Raw genomic sequence first — 27,635 nt, forward strand, 5'->3', positions numbered from 1 at the left:
AACATGACACTATAGCTACAACAACAGTCATGATTTGACAGTACCCTGATGATTTTACGCTAGTGAAACACTTTGTTTTGGTCTATTAAACCAGACAGAAATAAAAACAAGAAATATTTATTACCTTTTGTGTCACTAAATAAAGTATCTATCTATCTATCTATCTATCTATCTATCTATCTATCTATCTATCTATCTATCTATCTATCTATCTATCTATCTATCTATCTATCTATCTATCTATCTATCTATCTATCTATCTATCTATCTATCTCTTCTTTGAATAATAAATTGTGTCTGATATAGTTTTTCTAGAAAAAAGGGAAATCACTTAATTAAAGGTTCTAAAAATACATCTACTCCTCTACCCCCTATTGAGAAATCCCGACTCACTCTAGAGTGCTGCAGTGATGATGTATGTTTATGCCAACAAGGAAGTAAGCATCATCCTGGTTCCCTTGACAAAAAGCCAATGGGATTTTTCCATTGAGATTGATTGGTTTTTGTGTGTGGCTTGATGACATTTAACATCCCCGACAACCTCTGCAGTCTCTTTTAGCCACTTGCTGGCAACTGCCTTTTTAAAGATGTATAGGACTCTTTCCTGCAATAAATAAATATGCAAATGTTTTTCATTTTAAAAGTTTAATTACTGGACACAAAAGATCTCCTGTTATCACAAAATTGTCCTGTACATACATGTCTAAATAAAGATTTAAGATGAGCACAGAGAAACTTTTCCTCCTAACCAGGTAAATATGAAAACAGTCTTTGACTGCCAAACACTGACTGCACATACATCCCTCTGCACCGTGAAGGTCAAACATCCGAATGACTGAGACAAACACATTCTTGAGTGAAGCGAGACTCCACGCTGTTGCAACAAATGAGTTCAGTTACAGTTTTTAAATGCAGTTTCAATACAAAATTTGTATGTGTTACACCTTCATGGCACATAATCATTTATCTGTTAATGCGTCTGTTGGCCTATATTTTCAGAGGCCGCTTTACAATGCCCTTGAATCTGAGATCTCACCCTGTAGTCTTTTGTTGTGAGACGCCTTAAAGCGTCTCTCTCTGTTATACAATAGTCTTTGTCCCCATGACACAACAAGGACCTATCTTCACACTAAGCTTTGGCCAGAAGCACATATTGTAATATGCTTATCCACAAGACATTGAAATACATGAGTGGGCTGCAAATTCTTTGGTAATCCAAGCCAGAGGGCCTCTTTCTTTTTACTATCTGTCTTTTTGGGTACCAGTCATTGTTAGTCCCCAAACCAAGTGAACCCAGATTTTTCTAAATGCAGACTGAGACTACGTCAATACAAGCAACAGGAACTGGTCTTTTCATCCTACTGTTCTCACAAATACTTTTCATAATCATTCCTTTATTTAAGTTTTTCCTGATTTCATCGAACACTGAAGTTTAGCTACAGGTTGTTTTCACACAGGTTTCACACATCATGCAGAACTAACAATTAATAACACAACATTAACATAATGATGCAAGCGTAAATGTGTTAATGGTTTAAAGGCTGCATTTATGGATATGGGACACATAAAATCACTATGAATGCTGTTTGGTCATCATATCCACATCATTATAGATTTTTATTTTCTGAACCTATTTGCCTTTGAATATCCCCTGAAAAAATAGTCATCCCTGCATTACGTAGCTGTAACTTGATCACTCAAGGAAGCTTTCGACTTGTCTAACACGTTGCAAAACAAAGAAAATAAGGTTTAGAGAGGAATCTGATTGAGTGCTCCAACCAACACAACCATCACATAGTCTGACATTGTCTTTCTGAGCTTTCTTTCTCTCTTTTTGCAAAGATAGTGATCCAGCTACAGTTCAACAGCAATTTAATATTAATGCATTTGGTTTAATTATCATACAGTATGTTTGTGTTACATCAGATTGTTCTACTTTGAGCTTAACTTTGGCAGTGACAGTTTTTTGCTTGCCACAAATTGCCAGTCGAAATGTTTTTTCTTATCCTTCTGAAAGCAGTATGACCTGCCATTTGAAGTAATTATCTAAAAAAAAAAAAACACACACACACAATGGGTGATTATCCCTGCCATGATAATGTTTCTCAGCCATGAAAATCATTTGTAGCCTTGACAAGTCTTAAAGACTTGATTACTTATAACTCCCAGAAAGGAACAGTAAAAGATTCATACTCCTTTTATCAGTCTTCAAGCTAGCAGTAGGTATCAGTGGAATATGATTAAATATTGGAAAATAGATCTTTTATCTGCTTATTGTTGATTGTTATTTAATCTAACAACTTGTAGCTGGAACATATGAATCAAACTTGTTGTCATAGCTGTTTCCTAAAAGGATATTTGGTTTTTACTGCACATTTTTCTTTATCTTGGAGCAGTTCCACAGAAACAGATATTGACTCAAAGTGAGATAATTTTTTTCCAGTAGCCTACCTGGAATCAGTTTTCAGGGACTAATACTGCAGGATTAATACTTGTCATTTCAGCTATAGCAGCATTTTTGTGACATTAAGAGCAATTATGGGGAAATTTATTTAATTTAGATTAAATAACTTTAACTTTATTTTGTTTGTTGCGTTTCCGCTAAAGTTTTGTGAGCTTGGATTTAAAAGGATCTGTCAGACTTCAAAAAAATCAAAGCTCAGTTGTCAAACTTTTTATATTGAAGTGTTACTTTATGTCTATGTGGCATTATAAAAGAGTAACAGGATTAGGTTGAATATCTGAAATGGTAGTGACTTCTGCAGATGGTATGCCAAAGGTTCAATTCTCAGTGTGTCAGAATCTGAACTCCATTCAGATAAAACCTTAGTTAGGGTTAACAGCTCAGGATTTCTTGGTTCAAATGAATTATATAGGCTACTTTAAAAACTGCAGTCTTTAAAACAAATCTTAATCTGTAGATTAGACATTCAATTATGTTATGCCTGTCACCATGTATGACAAAGTAAGTTTCTCGCTACAGTCTATCAAAGGTCGTGCATTTACTGTGTACTTATTCTTTCCATACTTGCGTTCAAATTCTGTCAATGATGAGTGTGTGTAAAATAAAAAAAGGTAAAATAAGAGGAGGTTTTGGGAAAAAACAGATTTGTGAGCCAGTTAACCTTCAGTCCAATGAGGGTCCATTTAGAATAAAATTTAAACTTGATTGAATAGCACTATTCAAAAAGAAATTCCATTCCTTTTTTTAAACCAGCCTAAGGATAAAAAAATGTCATGCACAGTAAATGTTTTTTTCTGATTACTTTCTATTTTTGGTATATCTGTAAACCTTAGCACACACGCACTCCACATCTCTTTTATGTGGGGGTTGAGGGTGTATTTGCCCACTGGCTGGTCTGATCCATGTAGGCAAAGTTGTATTTGCGTATATAGAATGAAGCCACAAAGCTCTGAACAATGAAGCCTGATATCTGACAAAGCTCCAACCAACACTCTCTTCTTTGGGGATGTGTGTCTTCAGGATAGATCAACCCCTCCTGTAGGTACATCTGGGAAGAGCTCCTGCTTAGTGAAACACCTAGAATAAATCTAAGATCACCTGTGATAACTACAAAAATGCATTACTTGGAGTGCACACATGCTTTAGGAATTTGGTGCTCAGAACATAGGAGGAGTTGCAGAAATATGAAGCGACATGAAATGCTTTGTTTGGAAATTTATATCGACAAATGATAACTCATCTTCTCAATTTAATAGAGACTTCAGGTGAATATTTCCAGGCACAATTATCCACCTAATGTTTCACAGTGCCTATCAGCAGTACAGTCAGTGCAATCTCTAAAGGGACTTCTAATTATGACATGGGAGCTGGTGCAAATCATGCTCCAGTTACTATTTCTGACAGCTCTATTTTGCAGCAGCATAAAATAGGCATCCCTCCTTGTTCAACACAAGTAATTAATAAGTCACTGCTATGACACAAGAACAAAATCAGGTCATTTGAACTTTTTAAACAATGCTTTCTGTAGGTTTGTGAATCCCATAACTGTTGAGCAGGAGCTTCTGAATGTGTTAACTCTCTGTCCAGTTAGATGAAAATAATAAACAATGCTATGTTACCAAACATGCTGTTCCCACTGAGGCCTCTTCCACCCCCACACGTAATCCTCTTTGATATGAGTGATCAGAGAAAGACCCAATCCCATATAAAGAGGTTTCCTTCTCCAATTTTTTCAATGAGAGCAGATATTTTTGTCCTCATGTGGAGGAAGTGTGACAAAAAGTGATGTGGGCAGTTGCATTGTAGAAATCTGTATGGACATTCACGGATACATACACCCACATTCAATCATTTGTAAACTGTAAGCATCCTTCTCAGTGTATATGTAATTCAGAGTTAAAAATAAAGCCCGTACTGACTACTGACTGTCTACACGGATATCCTGCAGTCTCAATCTTACGTGCTTTTTCATTGTCCAGGGGACTAAGGCTGATGCTAAAATGTGTCTGTAGCACAGAGCATCGGAAACTGTCACCTACTGAAAATTTGAATGTCAAATCAGACTTGTAGTGTTGTTTACTTATTTTTTAATCAAATATTTATTGACCTAAATCATTGTTTTGTCAATTTGTAACTGTATCTTACAGGCAACATTATTGTAGGGCTACTTTTCTTTGGAAAACATTTTAAAATTCAGATATTTGGCTTTTGTCAGATGGAGAAAAAAAAGGATTTTGTAGAAAAACAAACATACTCCTGAAAGTAAGGTATCGACAAAAATATTGTTCTTGCATCAATAGTGAAACACAGGTATGATATTAGCAATAGTATCAAAAAATGTGAAACGACACCCAGCCACCCCGCTGACATTTAGAATAAAACATTATTGTTATTTCAATTTCCAGTATTCCCATATGTACAGGTCAGTATTATTTGAAAGATATACAGTTTAAGACTACATTTTTGTTACACCTTTCAACTATTTCTTTTCATCCACTTTCTCCCTCACTGAATATCTTGACATGAAGAATTTTACTAACATTTTTTATTGACATTTTTTCTTATGGTATATATATTATTTTTCTTTATAGAAAGTGCCTCTTTCAGAAAAACAGAAACAGCTGTTTAAGCAAAAGGAAAAAAATTGAGCATGCTGGACTGATAAAATGCTAAATTCAGCACAGTGTGAGCTAGTTAGATCATAATGAGACAGCTTGTTTTCACTTGGCTTTTGTATGTTTAATCTTTGTTTTCACTATTTGGAAACATTAAAGCAACCCTGCTGGAAGTCAAAGGACAAAGATGTCTTTAGAGAGGGGTCTAAGCCTTACGTGGTGGGTCTCCAACTCCTGTGGAAGCACTGCTCCTGTATTACAGGTGAAACAATATGAGCGGGACACAACAGGTTAACTGAGCTGAAATCAGCACTCTGAATCTGTAATGTATTATGCTTTTGTGCTGGTTAGATAACACTTACAGTTATAACACTCCTGATTCAGGATCAACTCTCAGGTCACAAACTAGTTCCATTCAAGATCAGTACTGATTTCCTAACACACTTAAGATATGCTTGAAGGCAGTGTTATGAAAGTGAGGAACTGGCTGTGTCAGGACATGCTTGGTATCTTTGAGTAAGCTGTTGATTTGAAGAAAGACTGATGGCGCCCTCTGTTGTTATTGAACCGACACTGTTCTGGCTGACAGAGACAATCAAGAAAACCCCAGTGATATCTGTGGTTTTGCTCATCTTTGACATGTAGCTTTTACTTGAGATGCCTTTAGATTGTTGCTTAAAGGACATTGCATACTGCCAGGACTCGTTCCACAAAAACTCTAGCTGCCTGTCCCTTTAAACTCAACACAGGAATGCAGTGGTGTTTTTTTAATACGGGCACATCCAAATATTGGCAACATCACATGTCAAAGGACTTAATATTTGGTGCAACTAGGCCACAGTTACAAAGCAGTAACACAGACAAGTCATTATTAATTATGAGCATTGTTTGAGCATTATTTTTCAACATTTCAACTTTATTTAACATAAAGACATCTGACTGTCGTTTTTATGTGTGAGTTTTCAGAGGACCACAAGACATTTGTGTTAAAAGAGGTTAAGTGGTTTATACCCAAATTACTGCAGCTTTTGAGACAAACGGATCAAAGTTAATCCTTTTTGCAACAAGGTGGTTTAGAAAGTTAACACAGCGTTTTACTGTGAGATATTGTAACACAACACAAAAAGAACTTAGGAAGACTAACTGCAACAACACGACATCAGAAACAGTTACTTAAAAACAAGTCCATAAAAGTGTGTCTTGAAGCGATTAAAAGGGATGCTATGCTGTTTTCTGTTAGAAAAACACAACACAAACTGCCTTCCCACTGAGAAAGAGTGGTTGCAACTGACCTCAGTGGAATTCAAGACTTGTTCTGATGCACAGTGTTGTTAAATACTGAATCATACATTATTATTAAAATGTTTATTAATTGTGAAGTACAGATAACAAAAGAGCTTAAAGTCAATAGAACACTTGCTGTGTCCAAGTTGATTAACTCCTCAACTAATACAGTAATACAGCTAATACACATAGGCATAAGCTGATGTGAGAAGCACAAAAGTTGCACCGCTAAAGGTTACATGGAAAATTACTGGCCTGATGACCCAATTTCCAACTTTCTACATTGAGATCAGCCAAAAGATGCTTTAATTACATAATACCTGTTGGCAACCATCTTGGTTGGAGTTGGCGTCAATCGACTCCATGATTGTATTCTGTATAATTGTGCAGTGAGAAAGAAATGAGACCATTGTGAGGACTCGCTGCCCTCATCTGTTCAAATACTTATTATTCTTCTGGTATTTCTTTTTTATCCAGAATGATAATTTCCCCTTAAATGGGACTAGATAAATTCAGGAGTGTTTTTATGCCTTGTATGTCTTCCAAAATTAATGTATTTAGTTTAGCACAGATTGTACATTTGGTCTCTAAATGCCCCTCATCTGTCAGAAAGTTTGACATTATTCTTCTTGAGGAATAGTCTAACATCCCAACAGAGCAGCTTAGAGCATGGATGACAGCCTTCTAATGCAGACTGAAGAGTGGACTTCAATTCATTGTCCAGCTTGTGGTCCTTTCACTCTGAAATTAAGAACCAACACAAATTCCCATTATCAAATTATCATCTGTAAAAGTGATGTCTTCAGACTGCTGAGAACAACAGGTAATGCTCACACTTGAGAAGCTGGATCAAGCATGTGTAATGCTACCTGAAAGCATTTAAATCTGAAACCATGGTTTGTGTAGTTGAAAACCTTAGTAGTTAGCTAATTAAATAAGGAGGCCACATAGTTGTTTTTCAAGTTTATAAAAACTGGACACTGACACACTGGGTTTTCTAACAAGTATCATTTTCATTACGAACTGATACAGATAATGACAAATTCAATGTGAAAGTTCTCTGCACAAGTTTCAGTCCATAAAATTCACTCATGCGTCCTCTGGGTGGAGCCATGCGGTCACTGATCAGCTCATTAGCTCAGCTGCAAACTTACTACAGTGGTTTGTTATACAAATTTCCACCTGAAACAAATACATTTTTAGTGTTTTAAGAGTAGTGTGTCAAATACACGACATTAATACACTGCATTCTACCTTTGTGGCTAACAGCACACACAGCCCTGAATTCAGCTTTATGAGAATGGACTTTTTAATGTAACATTGGTATTAGATGAACAGAGGCCATTGAATACGAGGCTTAATACGTACCATGCAAAGCAATACAATACACTATGTGCTATATGTATTCAATTGGTCAGTTGAGGTTACTTAACCCAGTAAAGGAAATTCCTTTAATGTTTGGATAAATATTGTACATCAGATGCTAAACTGTGGTTTGTTTTAACAGGCATTAACTGCCATGGTCATAAGAAGATGTATGGGAAATCTCTGGTAGTTTAGGGCCAACTGAAAGTGTTGATTTTTTTTCATGGTAGTTGAAGCAATATGTAGGCATGCACAAACCACATCAAAGAGGTGAACACTAGAGGATTTTGTCTGATGAAGAATCACTGTCTTTTGTTTTATCTTGTTTATTGTTTGCAATCATTCTCACTCTTTTACAACTAACGTGACAGGAACCAAAAAACATATGAAATGTTTCAAAACCCTCTGCGTCATTGATAATTAAATACTGGAGGGATTTACCCTGACTGGATATTTCGTTGTGACCTTTCTTCTCTCCTTGATACCTCTCATAAAATCAATTTGCCTTCGTCGTATTAACTTTACCATGGGGATTTCACAAAAGCTGAGTACTTCAAGAGAAGCACAACCAGACCTTGATAATAACTTTTTTTCGTCCAAATAACATCTACAAGGCTCAACTGCAGTTAAAGATTATTGAGGCTCTGCAGTCTGCAGAGATTCAAAATGAGAAACACCTTGAATCTCCTTCACCTTTTCATGACAGGTTAGCATCAGGTGCTTTGTTTCAACTTAGTCTCTCTAGATCTCTGTAGTACTTTCTGACATGCAAATATTTTCCCAGTGCCCTGTCATACACATTCATCCACAATAGGTAGGCTAGATTCTCTCCCACTGGGGAAGCAGGCCTCAGGAAGGGCTTAGGCTACCGCTGAATCATGTTGCGCTGTACAGTGTCATAGGTAGGCCTGTGATGGATCATGGCACAGTTGGCCTCTTGTCTGTTCTTTCCTGTCTTTGACTAAGTAAACGTTTCCCTCTGTGCTCAGTCGTTTATGAAAGTTCCTTTGCGCAATCCTGCCATACGCACAACATCTGTCCATCAGCCTTGGCTCTCTCTCTCTCTCTCTCTCTCTCGCTCTCTCTCTCTCTCTCTCTCCCTCTCTCTCTGTGTTTTCGTTTGTGTGTGTGTGCATGCACCTTTCTCCTATTTTGTCTGGTGTCCATCTTCTTCCAGTAAAGTAGGATTTTGTTAGTAATGTGGATTCCTTGTCTCATGGTCTTTCTGGATCACAGTAGGCTCACATGCTGTTTATCTTCTCTGTAATTATTTAGTCATTTACCACGATTTGTTTGCATAATGATGTTATAATGGGTAACACTGACATTTATTGAGTATGGCAGCCTTTGCATATTTATCTGCCACTCCTTCTATTCTGTAACTAGAATCACAGTTTAGCTTGGTGTGTTCATCAGATCAGCAAAGTAATTGTGATTTAATTGTTGACACTCTGCAATGTAGTTTCACAACACTCTGCTCATAATTATTTCGGTGAGACATTGGCAATGTTTGGCCATCCAGTAGGTGTCAGGATAATGCAGAGCAAACATGCACTCGGGATGGACTCGGTGAGGAAATGGTTACATACAGTAGACCCTTCATGATACTACTCTTGGTCTTTTCCCATGCTTATGATACCTTACGGTTTCCACTCTGAGTATATCTTTGTATTTTACTGCAGCAAGTGAAGACTATCAGCTGTTGTGTGACGCAATGAAATAGTTAGCTGAGTTACATTAGTATCATATATTGAGTTCTACGCCTGTCCCTGTAAAAAGGAGGATGGGTTTGTATGATGTGATATGTTTTTGTCCCCTTTGAAGTTGGAAAGACATGTGGAGTCCATTGGCTTTAGTCAAACGCTCCCTGTGTGGGATTTAGTCGTACAGTTTGTATAGTGGTAGCCTACACACGTTTTCCTGATTCAGTCCATAGCCTTTTCTATCTTAACCATCTTTCACACACATGTACACTGCAGTTGGAAAGTATTAGGACAATGACACATGTTTTGTGGTGTTGGCTTTGTACTCATGCACATTGGATTTGAAATAAAATTAAGACTATAAGGTTAAAGTGCCGACTTCCTTTAATTCAAGGGTGTTTACAGGCACATCAATATATGAATCATAGTCCTTTTCATACATACTGTCCCAATTCTAGGGAACATGAAATAACTGGACAAGTTAACAGAAACATAAAGTCATCATATTAAATATGTGGTTACAGATCCTTTGTAGACACTCGTTATCTTCCCTGGTGATGATCTGCCGAGCCTGTTCTGCAACCCTCTTCACTTTGGTCTTGTTGTAAGAGCTTTTAAGCGTATGATCAGTTTCTTCAGCAAGTCAGTGAGCGAAAAACATCAGTTGGATTGAGGACAGGCAACTGACTTGGTCAATCAAGAGTGCTCCAGTTTAGCTGATTTAGAAACAATAAAAAAAAAACCCTCTCCTATCATTTTGGATGCTTTGTTTGATGTTCAGGACCAGTGCCCTGGCGCATTGTCCCGTGCATAAAGAAAACTTAGCTACAAGTTTTACTCTATAGTACTCAGCCATGTAACCTCATGGTTCCTGTTTTATTCTAAATCTGATGTGCTGGATTATAGATCACAAACATGTCATTGTTCTTATACTTTCTGAATGCACTTCATACCCACATACAGGTCACTTAGGTGCAGCTGAACTTCACTGACCCTTTCTGTCTCCTGGCCAAAGCTCAGTCGTCACTGCATGCTAGTTGCATATGGATATGCCGTATATAACACATATTTAGCATTTATTTTGGAATTGGCTGTGTAAGCATGTCACTGGATGATCCAAATGAAAATGCAGGCATCATCACCCAGCTTGGCATTAGAGCATCTGCCCTACCATGAATCAGGAATAGACTGCTGCGGCTGCTCGAGCTTCTTGCCTGTATCAAAAGAAAATATGACACCTGTGTCACATGGTGAAGAAATAGAGCCCTGTTTCCAGAGCTTTACTTGGGTGGGTTTGGACCCATGGAGGCCACAATCTGGTTCTGATTTACTATTACATAAGCACTTTGAGACTGTTGTTTTTGAGAAGTTTGGTTTGTAGGGAAAAAGGAAAATAAAATAACAAACAAGAGAACAGTTCGAAAGAAAATGCGGTGTGTAAACAGTTTTCAGGGTGGTGTTTGATTGGATTTCACTCACAACGGTGGCCATTTTATCTAGCCACCCCTTAAACCCCTAACAACCCCGTCCCTCCACAATTAGTGGGAGGTGAACGGGTTTAGATGGAGGGTTGAGGGGGAACTGGTTAAAATTGGCACCCATAATAGACTCCCTACAATGGAGGGGACCCCTTAAATGGTGGGTAAACAGTGTACCTGAACCAAACAGCAGGAAGTGATAGAGGCATTTGCCAGGGAGATGGACACAAACATGATGGGGTGAGAAAGGGTAGGTGAAAGTGGATTTGAGGTTTTTGAGGCTGGCCCTACAAAGAATCCGCCAGTCACAACTGAGGGGCCCAAAGCGTGTGATTATTAATTACCGATGGCTTCCCAGCCTTTGAAAATCAGGGGGCCGCAGACATCAGATGTGTGGAAGAGGCAGAGGAGCGAAAGGCCTGTCATTACCATCACAGAAACAATGCTCGAATTTGGCTGTCATGCATTTTTGCCTAATTGACTGTTTTGATGCAGGTTTTTTTTCTCCATTTTGTTTTTGAGGGGGCACCGATGCCCCCCACTCCCTGGTCTTGATGAGGAGAACTTAGTGGGCTTTCAGCTTCACCCAGCAAGAACCTTCCGGAGGTTCTTTGATGGCAAGAAAAGCCACTGGAGACCTCAGGGGCCTCACTGGCCTCCATTTATGTATCAGCACCGTAACACTCCATTTTTGATTCCTGACAAGAAATGAGTGAGGAGGAAAAGTAATGTATGAAAGGCATACAGTCTGTGTAAGCTAATGTATGTGCTATATGGTGTGTGTGTGTGTGTGTGTGTGTGTGTGTGTGTGTGTGTGTGTGTGTGTCTGTAGGGTGGTACTTTTTTGTGTGTGTGAGGCTGCAATGAAAGGGGGAGGCCAGGGACCCACAAACCACATGAGGGGTCTCCTAATTTGCATAATTAACTGTTGACACTAACTGTGCTTAATGAAGGCCTATTGAAGTCATTGACCCTTTTACACAGCCAGCCCCTGAGAATGAGACAGAGGCTCCTCCGGCAAAGGTTAAAACAATGTGTCTGGTTAACTTCCGACAAACGCGCCGAAACGCCCCAAAGTCTCAAAGATTCATGCCCAATGGAAGAGGTTATGGCACAGAACGACCTGTGATTTCCCAGAGCTGAAGTACCACCAGATGTTTGGCTTTGGTGCTCATCCCTCATTATTAGTTTTTGTTGTACATAATAAGCACAGTCACTACATTTTCTCTGTGATACACAAGCAAATCTGATAGCAGAGTTGTGCAACAGGATCAGATAACGTAATTTACCCTGTTCCAAAAAACCTTACACATATTGTTTCTATTTTGTGGACTTGGTGACTAAAAGGATTCTTACCAATGGTGATTTCTATCACAGGCAGTAATCTGTTTTCTGAAAAATGTTTATCATACTGTAAGGAAAGCTTCAGTTAATATGTTTTGACCACCCACTGATGTGGCCTGATTGTGTCCTTGTTTCTTTTGTGTGTGTGTTTTTAAGACTAAAGGCATACAGCATGAGGTACCAGTATTTAATGTATTATGTTTTAAAGCAACATGTAGCAACAATACCAATGTCATATTCCTTTGTGAGAGCATTTATCAAGTACATATGGGTCAAGTACCCTCCATCACATTATAATAGGCCTATATCATATAGTGTTTAACTAAATATATCTTATAGATAGTGCTGTCTGTGAAGAACAGGTTGTATTTGGGTTACATGTCTAAATCTATAATTAGAGGAGTGGGAAATTAGCCACTTTTGTCCATTAAAACACCAAAAAATGAAGTGAAAGCCAGCGGTGTGTGACTGGAGAGGGCTGTGGCTGGTGCTTATGACAGACTGAGAGACCACTTGGCATATGGCTGTGATCCCTTTATATCGACTTGTATGTAGGTTGATTTGCTGCATTTTTTCCACAGTTTTTTATTTTTTCTAATAAAATGTTGTGCAACTACTTTTACACTATATCATTATCAATAGAATTTTAAGGATGGTTGATAGATAGATTTATTTTCATTTGAGCTAAAATTAATACATTTTTAGGCATGAAATGACCAACTTTAGTGAATGCTGTTATACAGGTAAAAAATCATTGTAAATATAATGTAATGCCTTTCTCCACTCAGCTCCTTTTGTAGAGCAAAGAGTTTTCATATACGCCCTTGAGGTAAGGTAAAATTTGTCACTATAATGTCTCAGACCTCACACACCTGTTAACACCAAAATATACCCTGGGCACAGACTTTCTGAGGTGGTCAAGGAAGCATGTAATTACATAGTATAGTGTAAATATATAGCTGTTTATGACTACAATAATGAACTGCCTAGTCAAACTCTTGGGAGTATTGCTCATCAAGACCTCCCAGATGCAGTCAGATTCAAAAGAAATGTGTTGGCTGACGTCTGAAGCCAAGGCATGGTACCAAAAGCAATTCCAGTGCCCCTCACTAGTTGTACAGCCTCATGCAAAAGTGTGTTTTTCTGTTCAGTAACAGTCAGAGTTTCCCATAGATAAAAGATCTACAATCTGCTCACAAGTGGTCACTGATGAATTTTAGACACAGTCTAGTGCCAGGTGTGACGTGGAAGCTCTCTCAACTGGACACAGACACAGCCCATCTGGGTACAAGACACTGAAAAGGTCTTCCTGAAATGGAAAGACACACTGTAGCAGTTACACACGGACATCGATTCACCTCAATGTACAAGTGTAGGTCCCTGAATCACCTGTGAAATATTATGGAAAAGGATACGCACAATTAAAAAAGAGTAGTGTATATGTTGTCACAGTTTCTTGAGGAAAGATTTTAAGACACCAGCAGACCTTGCAATAAGGAGACAAAAGCCATCTGTTATAAGAAGTTGTAAAACATCACAGCACTATAATTGTCACTCCTCCAGAATCCAGCCGTCTTTAATGTGTTATGTCTAAGTTCTTCTTATGCTGCTGAAACCATTTGGTGCTCCTGTAATGTCTATCAATACTCAAGGGTCGTGACACTTCTCTTCCTGAAAATGTCCCTCTGTTCTTCTCTTGGCGTCACTGTAAGTAGTTCACTCCTATTAATGGTTTTTCCATTTTCTGGTCTTAAAAGCCTCCAGAGGCCTATCTACCGTCCCTGTTCAGAACAGAGGGATTCTCTCTCTCATGTCTATAGTTTGTCATAGACTGCAAAAGAAAGCTTTTCCCCACTCCTCCCTCCTATTCCGCGCACTTTGACGTGTTCAACGAGGTCATTGGGGATGTTCATGAATGATCACTATGGCCCAGCCTTGTTTGTATGATGTGTGAGGAATAGTTCACTCTATTAAAGAATCAGATTTCCCATATCCTGTGAGAATCTGTTTGCATTGAAAAGGCTTTTCCAATCCGCCCCCACCCCCACTCATCAACCTAATTCTCGGCTACTGCACAATGTATAAAAACAGATTTATTGTTCGGTTGGTCCCCATCAGGTTTTTTTTTTTTGTCTCAAAGGGGCCTAGAAATTGTTGATGGGAAGGGGTCTTTCACATTTAAGGACAATGTCCATAAGCTTGAAACTTTCCCACACTTGTTTCAGGAAGACTGGGGGCCCTAAGATTTGTTTTTATCAAAAATTGAGTTTGTCGTCAATAGATAGATGCTGTATGAATATGTGCTATAACTGATGTAAGTGGGACAAGTACCCTCCCCATCCACCCACCCTTTTTATGTCTATGAGATGGGGCGCCCCCCACCCCCCTTGGTTCTTGCACACTGGTTTCAGGGCCTTCAAAAGGGGGCCCCTAAAGCTTTGATCCTCTATATGGGTGCGGAAAAACATCTTTTTGCCCTACACTGTGCCCAGGAAACCAAAGTTTTTGCCGCCGCCGTATGCTAATGCAGCCAAGCTAATCACCCTTCCCAATTACAAGATTTATATACCGTAATGGCACCCAGTGGTACCCCTTCAACCCCTCGATTCTGTGGCCCCCTTATCTACCCTCCGGATGTCCCATGGAGCAAAGGTGTCTTCTGTCTGTGAATGCAGCTGCCTTGCCACCACCTCAGCCTCTTGCTTTCTTTTACAAAAACAGGGTAACATGAAAACAGTCCTGTGGGTGGGCCCCTTAAAGCTGTCCCTCTCATTTTCTACCTAATGTACTTTTCCAGTAAATGTCGTGAAACACACAGTAGCTCCAAGGTAGGCTCCAGACAGATAAATGTGCTCGGGAAAAAAGCGGCAGCCCCTCAGTCCACTCAGCATGTCTCGTAGACGTTCTGCTTGGATTATATTTCTCCTATCAATACCTTACCCATCAAACCTATTTCATCTTCTAACCATCATATTAGAGAGCTCCCTCGGTGTGACTAATTTCATACTTTGAAAACATCTTCATTTTTCCTTTATTCTTTTCCTTCCTTTTCAGCCTTTCAGGCTGTTAAAATTTCAATTTTAATGGTGTGTGCGTGTGTGGGCTGGAGTGGTAGGAGGACCGCAAAGGTTGTGAACTTGTTGATGAGGGGATATTTGTAGATTTGTAAGAAACAAAGTGTACACGATAAATTATAGGGAAACACTATTCAACACCAGTCTGTACTGTGGCCCACTCCTGGCCCCTCTGAATGGGACAAACATGGAGCCCGTGAAGTGCTGGCTGAACCCACCAGAGCTCTTGGATCTGTCCCAGGTTCTCCTCAGGTGAACTCTTGTGCTCCTTGTTGAGAGGGGGAACATGTTTTTTCCAATATAAGGGCAGTAACTCAAAAGAAAATCTATTTTACTAAACATGAGGTGTATGTCTTAACTGTTTTTCCTACTTAACTTGTAGACAATGAACGTGAAAAAATAAGGGAAACACTGTCTTATCAAACATAAAAGCATCTGCATAACTAAAATCTGGGCCACACTAATAATTCTTAATACAATGCAATATTCAAATTGATGCCATGTCACAACATACCATTATAAATGATTTTGATTAGTGAGTCCCTGAGGTAACTGGTATGAATCACTACATGCAGTACAGAGTGTAAGTGCCAAAGGTTTGCTTTGACCTGACAGATGATATCATTTTTACAAAATGGACAAGCACCAATGCCTTACGATAAAGTAAAGCTCATTAAACAAGGAAATATTAAAACAACATTAAATTGTGGCAATAAAGGCCTTTATTCACCTGTTGAAGGCAAGAGGTTTTAGTTGTTTGTGTACTTAGGCTATTTGTGTGGCTGTAACTCTTGGGGTTCCAGATTAGTACTTTGCATTGGTGGCTCTGGTGCCAGTAACATTTTCAGTTACAGCGGCCAGTTACAGAAATGGGAGATAAGAGTGGAAATAATTTTTGTCATTTGTAGTCCACATTTTTTTTGTCTACTCTAAATTTTGTAGTCTTTGTGTGCACCTATGATGTTGATACAGGAGTTACAGCAGACTCACTTACATATGCATGTCAGATATGTTGATAAAATGTCAATCAAGCCTGCTTAATTGCAATTGCACTGGTAAAACCATTGAAAATGTGTAACGGCATTAGGAGACCATTAAGTACGTTTTACCATCTAGCATCCTCAATCTGTGGTCTAATGATTTTAGAAACTGTTTTGTTTCACTTCTACGTGCTATGTGCTCTTCACTCTGTGCTATTCAAATATAATCTACTGTATATTGTATTTTGATTATTGACATAACCTTTAAGAGGTTTTCATTATACAGGAATGTTGGTCATAGCACCGTGAGATATTATGACTAACCTGTTGTTCCAAGACTTGCCTGCAGTGATACAGGAATATACTGTCATTCCATGGAAAAATAAATTCATGATATTGTTCAGGCAACATAAAGGTCAAAGCCTTTGCAAGGGCTTTTGGATTGATGCACTTGTGTGTCTGTACGTGTGTGTGTATGTGAACCATAGCAGCGGGCACTTACTGCCACATCCAGATGGTGTTGGAAACAAACAGGGCTACGCTGTAGGACCCCTCAATAGGACCGTCTAGACTGGTCCCTGACCAGACAGATACAGCCTCCCATCAAATTAGCGTTTGTCAGATTTATGGTAATGGTCCGCAACAGTCTTCCTGTCAGTGACATCAAGATTTACAGCACTGACACCCACCCACCACCCCCCCCGCCACACACATACACATATATGCCATCCTCATCCTGAGCACTCCCTTTATCCCACTCACTCCTACAAATACACCCTCCCCTGCCCCAGCCTCTTTCTCTCTCCATCCTTCTTTTCTTAGACCCTGCTCATTGCTACTGAACAGCTCTTGCCCACCACCAGGCCTTGTCTATGCAGCTGGGAGGAGAAGTTGTGGAAGTGGTTGTGTGTGTACGTCAGGGAGGTTATTACGAAGGCTGAGGCCACCTAGTCCCCCAGTCTCCCTCTCTAAAAGCATCACGACCCCAGTGGCAAAACCACCCAAGCCCCCTCTGCCTCCTTAACAATGGGTTGTGTCAGGGTTTCCTGTTAATCCTCTGTGATGAAGCTTGAGTGTTTTTGGGGTGAAGGGTTGGGGAGGAGGGTGAGGTGGTGGTGCAAAAAAGCTTGGGGGGTGTAGTTTTGGGGTGACACAGATACTGAGTGCTCTAGAGTCTAGAGGGTGAGGAACAGGGGAAGAAGGGATACATTATTGGTTGTGGTGGAGTGCGAGTGGAGCACAGACGGTGAGCCCCATGTATGTGGATTAGCGTCGCCCTCTCTTTCATGTCGGCTTTTTTGGGTGGTAACCCGATCTCTGGGCCCTAGCACTAGTGAGCCCAGTGGGAAAGGCTTCCTGACAGATATCCCGTCCATTCTCAGCCCAAATGTTTTTCCAAGGCTGCTCCTCTGCCTTTGATCTGGCCTTCTCCTCAACCACGCAGGGTCACAAGCTACCACGTCAGCCCCGATAGGAGAAGTCCAGCACTGGAGCTGCTTACTGAGCAGAGAGGAGCTCTAGTCTGTTGTTCAGAAATCTCGCCCCATAGTCTAGACCTTTCCTGGTTGTCTTTAAAAGTGGACTAAATGTTCCAGGCGGTCACTTTGTCCCATCACCTTATTCAGTCAGATGAAACTCCACTTTGCACCTCTGTTTCTAACTAGGAGGCAGTGCTCATCTGTATTTCTGTTTCGTCTTTGGAAGACTGTATTCACCATGACTAAACTGATTCTTGTGGGAATGTTTTGATATTTTAGGAAGGCTAGATGTCCTTCTTCCTCAGTCCTGTGTTTCATAATTGTCACATAGGCGTGACATACTGGAAATGTAATATGTTACTGTTTTAATAGCTATTTGACTTATTGTATTTTGTTCTTTTTGTTTTATTTATTTATTTGGTTTTTAGTGACTAGAAGATGCAAATTCTGTTACAGTAATGAGTTACAGTAATGCATCTCGCTTTCCAGTGCAATAGATGAGGTGTGTTCTAACAGAAAGCTGGGGGGCGCTCTAACTTCACTCTATGGATTTGAAGTGTGTGTGTGTGTGTGTGTGTGTGTGTGTGTGTGTGTTCCAGCTTGTCTCCTTGTCCAGACACCTTAGCGTCAGGGCAATAGTGTTCGAGCTCTGAAACGAGGGCCAGACAGACAGAAGTGGGATGAATGAATTGGGTAGCGGGGGTGATGGGAGAGAGAGAGAGGGAGAGAGAGAGAGGGAGGATGTTGCTTCAGAATAAGGGGATGATGTGCCTGCAAAACAGTGACAAGCAAATCAGCTTTAAAACAGGGCCTCCCCTACACACACACAGACACGCAGGCATAATGGGTTGTGGGTTGTTTTGTCGACTTAAGTAAGACACGGTCTACTTCACCAGACGGGGTGTTGAGTTGGTGCAGACAGGGTCATCTTATTATTGCTGTATGTCTGTCATTTCAGTCCAGTAGGTTTCTGTGATATCGTGTTTTAAGCTGTTGAAGTCAACAGTAAACATATTCATCATTCCCTGCATCAAAAACATTCCACACAACTGGATGTGCATTGTCGAGACATGGAATGGGAGTGACGCGTATCCCCCAAATGTTCCTGTGTACTGTTCAGTGTGTGTGTGTGTGTGTGTGTGTGTGTATGTGTGTATGTGTGTGTAGGTGTCTGTGTTTGTACAGGGATCTATTTCTGATGCAGGGGTAATGAATGGCACCTGTTTAGTGTCCTTAGTTGGCCATCATTTTTGAAGTGCAGTAAATCTTGTATTTCATCACCCACGGCTACAGTTGAAAGCATGTCTCAGAGCTCACTGCCAAATCCGCATTTTGTTTGTTTTACATGCAATTAAAGTTTTAAGAAACCAGTCAATCATGCCTGTAGTGACAAGCATCGTGCCTCCGGTATCATCTCGCCTGCACCCTCAGGGAAGAAAATGTGCTGTCATGAGAGGCGAATGGTGGCAGTGGTGGTGGTTACAGAGCTGGTGGAGGCGGCGTTCTCAAACAGGAGGACTTGAGTAACCAAACATCTCAGTCTGAAATATGTGTTATGTTATGAAGCAGAATAAACGGTGGTGGGTGGTTTGGTGAAGTGTGGCGGGGGACCCAGGCCTGAAGCTGTCTGTGGTTGGTGCGGTAACAGCTAAGCATGGGAAGGGTCCAGTGAGCAGCCTTGTGTGTCTAGCATGTCTCTCTCACCCCTTAACGAGAATGGCATGCAGTGTGCCCCACACACCCCCTTCCCTCACTGTACTGAACCACACTGTGTCCCACCGTGCACCCCCCATCTAGCTTCAAAGCGGCAAATAACAACAACAACTGATGGGGGGAGAAGATGAATGAGGATGAATGAATGTGCCCCTTCCACCCCTCCTTTGCCCGCACACCCCCTCCACCTCCCCTGCTCCCCTCTATCCTTCCTTGTATCCCTGACTGACTGCCTTCCTGCATGCCCTTCTCTGCTCCCGCCCTCCGCTTACCCCTGATTTTGCAGGCCTGTGTTATGACTGTGGCCGGTGTGTATTACACACATATCTGTTAGCGCCGCTCCTCTGTCGGGACGCCCATATAAAGGACTGTCATTTCCAAAGGTCAGGCGTGAGCCCTGCACACAAGTGTTGTCCCGACACTTGGTCTGGAAAAATAAAAACGGCTTGCTTGCCCGTCCGTGTCCTGTGTCTGTCTACGGTGGCTGTGACTCCCAGAGACCAGTGTCTCGGATGTCCTTTCCCTTTTCTCCTCCCTCCTCCTCTTTCCTTTGCTAGCTCCACTGTTGTCGGGAAATCAAGATACCCAGCCTGTGTACATTGGCAGCCAAGGAGGAAGTCATGGCTTGCTTTTTGGTGTGCCTAAGTATTGGAAATGCTTGGAGCTAAATGTGATACCACAGTTTTTAATAGGCATTATTACACTCATTAGCACCATTGCTGCGCTGAGTGCAAACAGTTCAAGCATATCAGTTGGTGTGTATTCTACCTTTCAAGAGGAAGTGTGCTGCACCACAGGCAAGGACATGACCCACTGCGTTGGTTTTTTATTGTTAGTGGACATAGTTTGTGTGTCTGAGGCTTATGCTAAACAAAGTGTACTTGTGAATTAGCATTTCCACATCTACATCCTGGCCATCCACAGTCATAGTTTCCATATTAATGCCCCTCTTTTTTTTTTTTTTGCCAAAGTGCAAAAAGTGGGAAAGACGTGAGCCCAGGTCAGGTGATGATGATTTATGCTCACTGAACACCCTGCAATTTATGTGAATGCCTTATGTGCTTGCCTGTTGGAGTTTTCCATAGGCAGAATTGATGCTGATTAGAGAGGTCAATCATTGATTTATCACTGATAAACCATGTTCTCAATATTTCCATACATTTGTTTTCCTCAAAGTACCTTTGCAGGTCAACATTTTTTCCATACCTTTGACATGCCACACACACAGGAGCGCTGAAGGAAGCAGAAAGAATACACAAACTATTTCATATTATTTTGTATGGCTGCACCATCAATTCATATGGAAAATTCGTATCTTATTTACCCCTGTTAATAAATTTCTCTATTATTCAGCCTGACATAATTGGTATTTTTGGAATCAAATTTGTAATAAATCACCTGCTGAAGTGTCCATAGAGTGAAGTGTGAGCTCTTTCTTACTGTATTTCTGCGTAATGTTGTTGTATCGAATCTCATCTACCAAAGAAGCTGTGTGTAAGTGTAGAATTCGCTATTTTTGTGATGTTGATATGATGTCCCTCACTTGTAAGTCGCTTTGGATTAAAATGTCTGCCAATTGAGTAAATGTAATGTAAATGTACTGTATGGATAATGTTAGCCAAACATCTGGGTAAACACAGTACAATATAATGATGTTAATGATCCTGAAAGACTGCTAACTTTTTCTGGGCAAGGCAATGGCCTGATTATGCAGTTGTAATGAGTTTTCCAGCAACAGCATAGGTTGATGCTGCACACCTGTTTAGATGTTTTAGCACTGTGAAGAAACAGTGCTGGTGTTCTATTACTATTAGCATTTAGGTATGTTCCTTAGCAGAAAATTAAAATGCACCTACACGCAGCATATCATTCTTGCCAATTAGGCAGAGAATATCAAAATACCCAGAAGGAACATTTGTAGGCCATACGCTGCATGTATCCTTTGACGACACTAATGTTTAGTTGTTATTTCACAACTGAAGCAAGGAGAAAACCTGTCCAAGGAAACTGGAAGCTTTTTGGGGTGCCTCAATTTGGAACATGCTGTCATGCCACTGCCCATTTTCCTGTCCTGTGGTGTCTTGACGGTAGCCAGAGAGTACGAGAGTGAAACATGAACTAGTCTGCTCCAGTGGTAGCGGCTCCCTCTAACCCACATTTATTACCTCTAAAAATACAAAGTGGTTTTCTAAAAAGAGCCTGGCTCCTGTTCTGTCCAACTACGTCAGGTGAGTTTGCAACACCATGGCTTATGACTCACTGACAAAACACTTTTCCTCTGAATGTTTCAACTCCAGTTGAACCCCCAGTTTGTAGTGGCTGAACCCTGTGTCTTGATCGTTTTCCATATATGTACAGTCCACATATTTATGAATATGTGATGTGTTAACATTATGCAAATCAGCTGACTGTCAGTTAAGGTCAGCAGGCTCTGTTTGAAGGAAAAAACTGGAGAAAAAGGAACTGCGGTAATCATTCTTTTCTTACCATCAGTGTCTCTAAATATGGGCCCTCCATCATTTCCACATGGCTAAATGCTGTTAAGTTCAGCATCTGTAGAGTTATGGAGCTGCCCGGACCTATTCTTACACAACCACCGGTAAACCAGCAGTAGTGTCTTCAGCTTCTGTTCTTGTGTGCTTGAGTTTTGGTCCGCTGCCAGGAGGCCCAGTTATGTCACCCATTAAATTTCTTGACATCTTTTTCAAATTGGAGGCTGGGGGGCTGTTTTTTCCTTCTTTCTGTCATGCATCTTTTAAGGAGACATTTAATCTGAAAAAATGCAGCCTGGCTATGTCTTTAGTGATATTTATATTCGGCAGCATTTCTCATTTACATAAAGCCTAGCTAATCAGCTTTCACAACAACAGTGAGGTAATGTCTCGCCAGGTCTTTCAGTGAAGCACAATTAAAACATGTCCAATCCTATAAGAGGCAACCAATCGATAAAGTCTAGGAATGGCAGACTTTTTATGGGGAGTGTTTTGGCAAGGAGGTCCAAGGTTTTATTTGTTTTTTTAATGCACAGTTGGCCTCATGGCCTAATGGTAGCCTTAATAAACAAGGAAGTAAAGATGATAAGTCTCCATAGGCACATGTTTCTCTGTGTGACAGTACATGTGAGAATAACTCACTTACTTCCACGTTGGTTGAGCTTACTGTAAATCACTCAACAAAATTTGGGGAACTGTTGACTGTACGTTCAATTCAATTTCCAGTTTTAATCTCAGCTGTTCGTCTGGATGCCTTGGAGATTTATGGAGGTAGTCATCATAGGACAGTCTTATTTGAGCTCTAAGTCTCAGTGACGCAGCACACTGACTCTCAGATCATTGAGTGTGTGGTTTACAGGGGAGGGGCAGGTAAGCAAAGGCCTTTGGACATATTTATTTTTCTCCTGTGAGCCTTTTGACCAAACTCTCCTCGTCAATCTTGTGCTGTCTAAGAGGGCCAGAGGTGGAAGCTCCCATCTTTCTTTCTCACAGGGGCCACTGTGGACATGGGGACACCAGGGTCAGGCCCTGGATGCTCTTCTGGTAAGCGTTGTGAAATCTTCACTGTACGTGGAGGGAGAGGTGGTGGGAGTTTTTATGACTGTCTGCTCCCACAATTCCAAGAAGGCAGCAGCCTTCTTTGTTTCCTTCTTAGTCATAGACACCTGATCTTGTAATAATTTTATAAGGGGGTGAATAAATAATAATCATCCAAATCATAGCAACATCAATGCTACTCCAGTTCTTCCACCCTTCCTCATCTCAACCCCAACTGACAGCTTGGAGGATTGACAGCTGAAGGGCAGATTTCACCTTCTACAGAATTCTTTACATGTTGCTTCAGGGAATGTAGGTGGGGGGTAGAGAGGCGAAGGGAGCAAGAAAGAGAATAAAATGACCTCATCAAACCAAGTTTTTACATGTGTTCCCCCATCTGACACGCGTGTGTTTCTGATCTTACCGTTTTTCTGGAAGAGGAGAATGTTTCCTGTTTGAGCAGACTGTCGGGTTCACCAAGGAGTCGGGGGGGTCGGGTTGCTCAGCCAACGTCTGGTTCTGTTGAAGCAGATTCCCCACATCTCCATCAAACAGCAGCTCTGTTTTGGCACGGCTCTGAAAACTGACCCTGGTGGTCACTTATGTCTGGGGGTCTGCGGAAGAATTGAGGCTGAAACACTGTTTGCTGCTCTCTGGTTCCCCTCCAATTTGAAAGAAGCAATGGTTGGGTCTCGTAACAGTCACTGCCAGTCTGAGCAGAATGCGTGTTCATTTTGCATCATTAATCTCAAAACAAAATGTGAGCTGCAGATAAAACCTGATTTTCAACAGGAATTCATTTAGTCTTGAACTAAACCTAATTCTTGAACATTTGCCAAAAATTCTTGAATGTTGATAATGAATATTTGTTTATCTTTATATCTGCCTCTCCTCGCTGAGGTATACTTTTTAATGGCATGCCCAAGCACACCTGGAGAATGTGAACACAGATGTGCAGCAGTTCATGTACACTGCGTGTGTTTTCCTTCCTGTCAGAGTCTTTGATTGAACAGAGTAGCAGTGTGTTGAACAGGGTCGTCCCCTGACATGAGCAGTAAGCAATCTTGTGTTGATGTTCTTCCACCTGAAATGTGATATTGTAGATGGGAAAGAGTGTGTGTGTCTGTGTCTGCCCTGCCTTGTCCAGACTGGTTCCTGTCTTGCTAATAAAAGAGATCTCTTTTTAGTTTTGGATACTGATCTCTCCACACAAGTTTAAAGATCTCATTCACGGTTCACACTGCATTTGCCCCTTAATGTCTCACAGCAGGCCCTCAGTCCCAGGCCGTGATTCATGGAGTGACAGGTCTGCCTCTGGCCGCCATAAGGGCCCAATCAGACAGGGTCCACACACACACACACACACACACACACACACACAGACACTGCAGACAAAAACATGTTGCACCAGTGCTTAGATGCATGCACCTAACGCGATTTCCTTTCACATCTTTTTTTCATGTAGACTTTTACTCTTTATGACATGATTACATCAGATCATACAAAACATCTTGTGGTTTTATTCTTTGTCATTTTTTTCTCTCTCTGGTGGATCATGGTTAAATATTTTGTTCCTCTGGAAGTGTTTCATAGACCAGGCCTGTTTTTGACATGTGGTGGGTTTAATGCTTCATCATATGAAGACAGCTGTAATGTCCATGAGAATCTTCCTGCAGCATTGGAAAGACACAACACAATTCCAAGAGTATTCATCTTAAGGATAGCAGAAGTTGTTGTGATTCCACATGCAGAATTTTAATCTCTAACCTATCTTCCCTTTTGCATTTGATTTGTTTTCCAATGCATTCATTATGTTTGTTTTGTTGTAGTGTTTCCGGGCACTGTGCTGTAAAGGACCCCCACCACCAAGACCGGAGTATGATGTGGTGTGCATTGGCCTGACAGGTGCTGGAAAGACCAGCCTGCTCTCACGCCTCTGTAGTGAGGGCAGCGACGGCATCGTTCCTACAACAGGTACATGCACATAACATATGGATCAGCAAAGAGGGCATTTTTTCAGAGTAAAAATATGTGTCCTTAGATAGGCGCACATTCCCTCCACAGATATACATAAGTCTCTTCCCTCACATTTGTCCTTGCAAGCTTTCCAAGCTTCTGAAATGCTTTCATGTTTCAAGAACAAGTTGTCCTCCGGATTAGAATCACAGGAAGTTAATATTATCCAGGTATTACTGCTCGCCAATAGGGGGAAGCATGTCTTCAGTATGTCTTTCAAAGTCCCAGCACTCATGCCAGAAACACTCTGCTGTATCTCACTAGCCAATACTCACCTTCTTTCTTGTAGTCAAGTAGGAGGCTGGTGTTAAGTATGTCCAGAGAAAGAGGCTTTAGGGTTAGTACATCATTCTCCTGGTAGTCAACGCTGTGCTTTCCATACGCAATGCAATCCCTCAAGGACACCGACATTCTTCTCTCCTCCCCTGGCTTTGTCAGCAGTCAGCTTTGAGCTGTTGCAGAAATCCCATTTTAGGTTTAGTCATTGTGCACTTTCACCAGTAGAAGCTAAATATAAAATAATTCCCAAATGTGCTGTCTGCAACTGCTAGTGTGTATGTGTCTGTGTCAGGCAGTGGTTCAAGGTAGTGAGCACCTGTCTGTGCATGCCACTGAGTAGGCCTTAATAGATAAAATGTGTTGATTACTTATCTTAGCAGAGATTTTGGTGGACTTCTCTGAAATAAGATTTAGCTGTCAGCACCATCTGCGTCTGCCAACATATACAGAGGGAAGATCATGAAGAACAATGAGGGGGAAGTCTCCTGTGGCCCCCTCCCCACTTCTTGCTTCATGATTTTGCACTGTTGTAATGTGCTTAAAACCCACATTTAACAGTTAATTCAGATGTTAAGAAAATTATAATCAGTTGTGTCCCCCATCTCTCCTGATGTTTTTGAATGTTACCAGGAAAGGAATTCCCAAGACAATTTCACATAATTTGGGCTACATAAAATCTTTTACTTGAGTGGGTTTCTTTACCATTTTCCACTGTATGCAACCACAGAAAAAAACCACATAATACATGGTAGCACTTTAGTCATTAGCTCAGTCCTCGTTTAACTCCAAAATAGAACAAAACACTTTTCTGTTTAGCTTTTCTTGTTTTTCTGTTTTGCTAACCCGGACCACACAAAGTGTTATTTAATTTTTTACAAAACAAGTATGTTGAAAATCATCTTTGTGTTCACCAGCTGGTAGTTTGCAGAAGGTACACCAAATATCCTGGGAAGACTAAAATGAAAAAGTGCATTTTTTAAGTCGGATATTTTTTAGTCATTTACTCTCTAAAAAGCAACTCGGCCAACATTCCTAAAAGTTGACTCTTTCTCCTAACATGTGCCGTCCACACATATACACACACACTCAATTTCTTCATTACACTACGATGATGGGTTTTCATTTTTCTCCTCTCAGGTTTCAGCATCAAAGCAGTGCCATTTCCAAATGCCATCTTGAATGTAAAAGAACTTGGAGGTAAGAAATGCATGTCCAGTGAAGCGTAGTACAGCTGTCATTTAATTTGAAAAATTTACTTTTTTTTCTGTCAAATTGTTAATCTGTGAGTGAATCTGTCTAAGGTGAAATAAAGTGGCCAAACAATAACATTTTCTTGTTGGTCACCCCAGATGTTAACTGGTTAATATGCTGCAGCCCTAACCAACACCGACACCAACTAAATATGCAATAGAGTATTTATTTGAAAACAATTCCAGTTAAAAAAATATTGAACAGCGCTTTCTTTGCAGCTGAACCTATTAGGATTTAACTAGCACTACCTATTTAGATAAACTGACAAACAATTGTGAATTCGCTTCCACCAAATTGTCACAGTATCTTGTGTGATTGGGGTGTTTTGATCCTCTTTTAATAAAGCAGCTGTTTGGCTCAAAATCACAAATTTAAACTATACAAATGTTCACATTTGCACTGTCAAAAACATCTCTAATGTTGTTCCCTTCACATAATAAAACTTGTACTGATATCATCTCATCTCTTAACATTAACTGTTTACACAAATAACTGTGTATGCTAAGGATGCAAAAGCATGTTTGTTTTTACCTCCTATTGGAAGTGGCTGTACAGTCTGCTCGCTGTTATTCCTGGAAATGTACAGCTCTCGAGGAAGCCGTTTAATAAGCACAGATGACGGATCTTGAAGTGGACATACGTAAACAGACCAGATGCAATCCCTGCAGTTTTTAAAGGGAGCCTGAAGAGAGGGATAGATGAGTGTTATCTGTTCTCCTACATGCAACTTGGTGACACAAGAAAATGTATTGTTTTGTTGAGAGTCAACATAATTTATGTTGTTTTCTACGCACTATGGGCACATGACAGGTGCAGTGCATATTTTGAAGGCTCACCCAACCTAGCCTCCTGAAAAGATGAAAACACACACACACACGCACACACACACACGCACGCACATGCTCTCTCTCTATCTCTCTCTCCCTCTAACACACACACAAAGAGGCACCAGGGGACCACCAACGAGGGTGCTACCAAATTTGGACAGAGCGCATTAGGGGGTTTTCAAAAGAGGTTTTTCTGGATTGGGTCAAAGCCAGTCCGATGGGACATTATTGTGG

General features: G+C 40.7%; 1 protein-coding gene across 2 annotated transcripts in view; it reads left to right on the top strand.

Annotated features, from left to right (window-relative positions):
* Nucleotides 1-27,635, top strand: part of LOC130169344 (ADP-ribosylation factor-like protein 15) — a 100,892-nt gene that overhangs the window by 14,581 nt on the left and 58,676 nt on the right. For both annotated transcript variants that reach the window (XM_056376019.1, XM_056376018.1), the window contains exons 2-3: nucleotides 24,858-25,002; nucleotides 26,461-26,520. In XM_056376019.1, the coding sequence (XP_056231994.1) occupies nucleotides 24,858-25,002; nucleotides 26,461-26,520 (205 nt within the window). The remainder of the gene's footprint in view (nucleotides 1-24,857; nucleotides 25,003-26,460; nucleotides 26,521-27,635) is intronic.

Source organism: Seriola aureovittata, chromosome 5, assembly GCF_021018895.1.
Source record: "Seriola aureovittata isolate HTS-2021-v1 ecotype China chromosome 5, ASM2101889v1, whole genome shotgun sequence".
In the NCBI taxonomy this organism is placed as follows: domain Eukaryota; kingdom Metazoa; phylum Chordata; class Actinopteri; order Carangiformes; family Carangidae; genus Seriola; species Seriola aureovittata.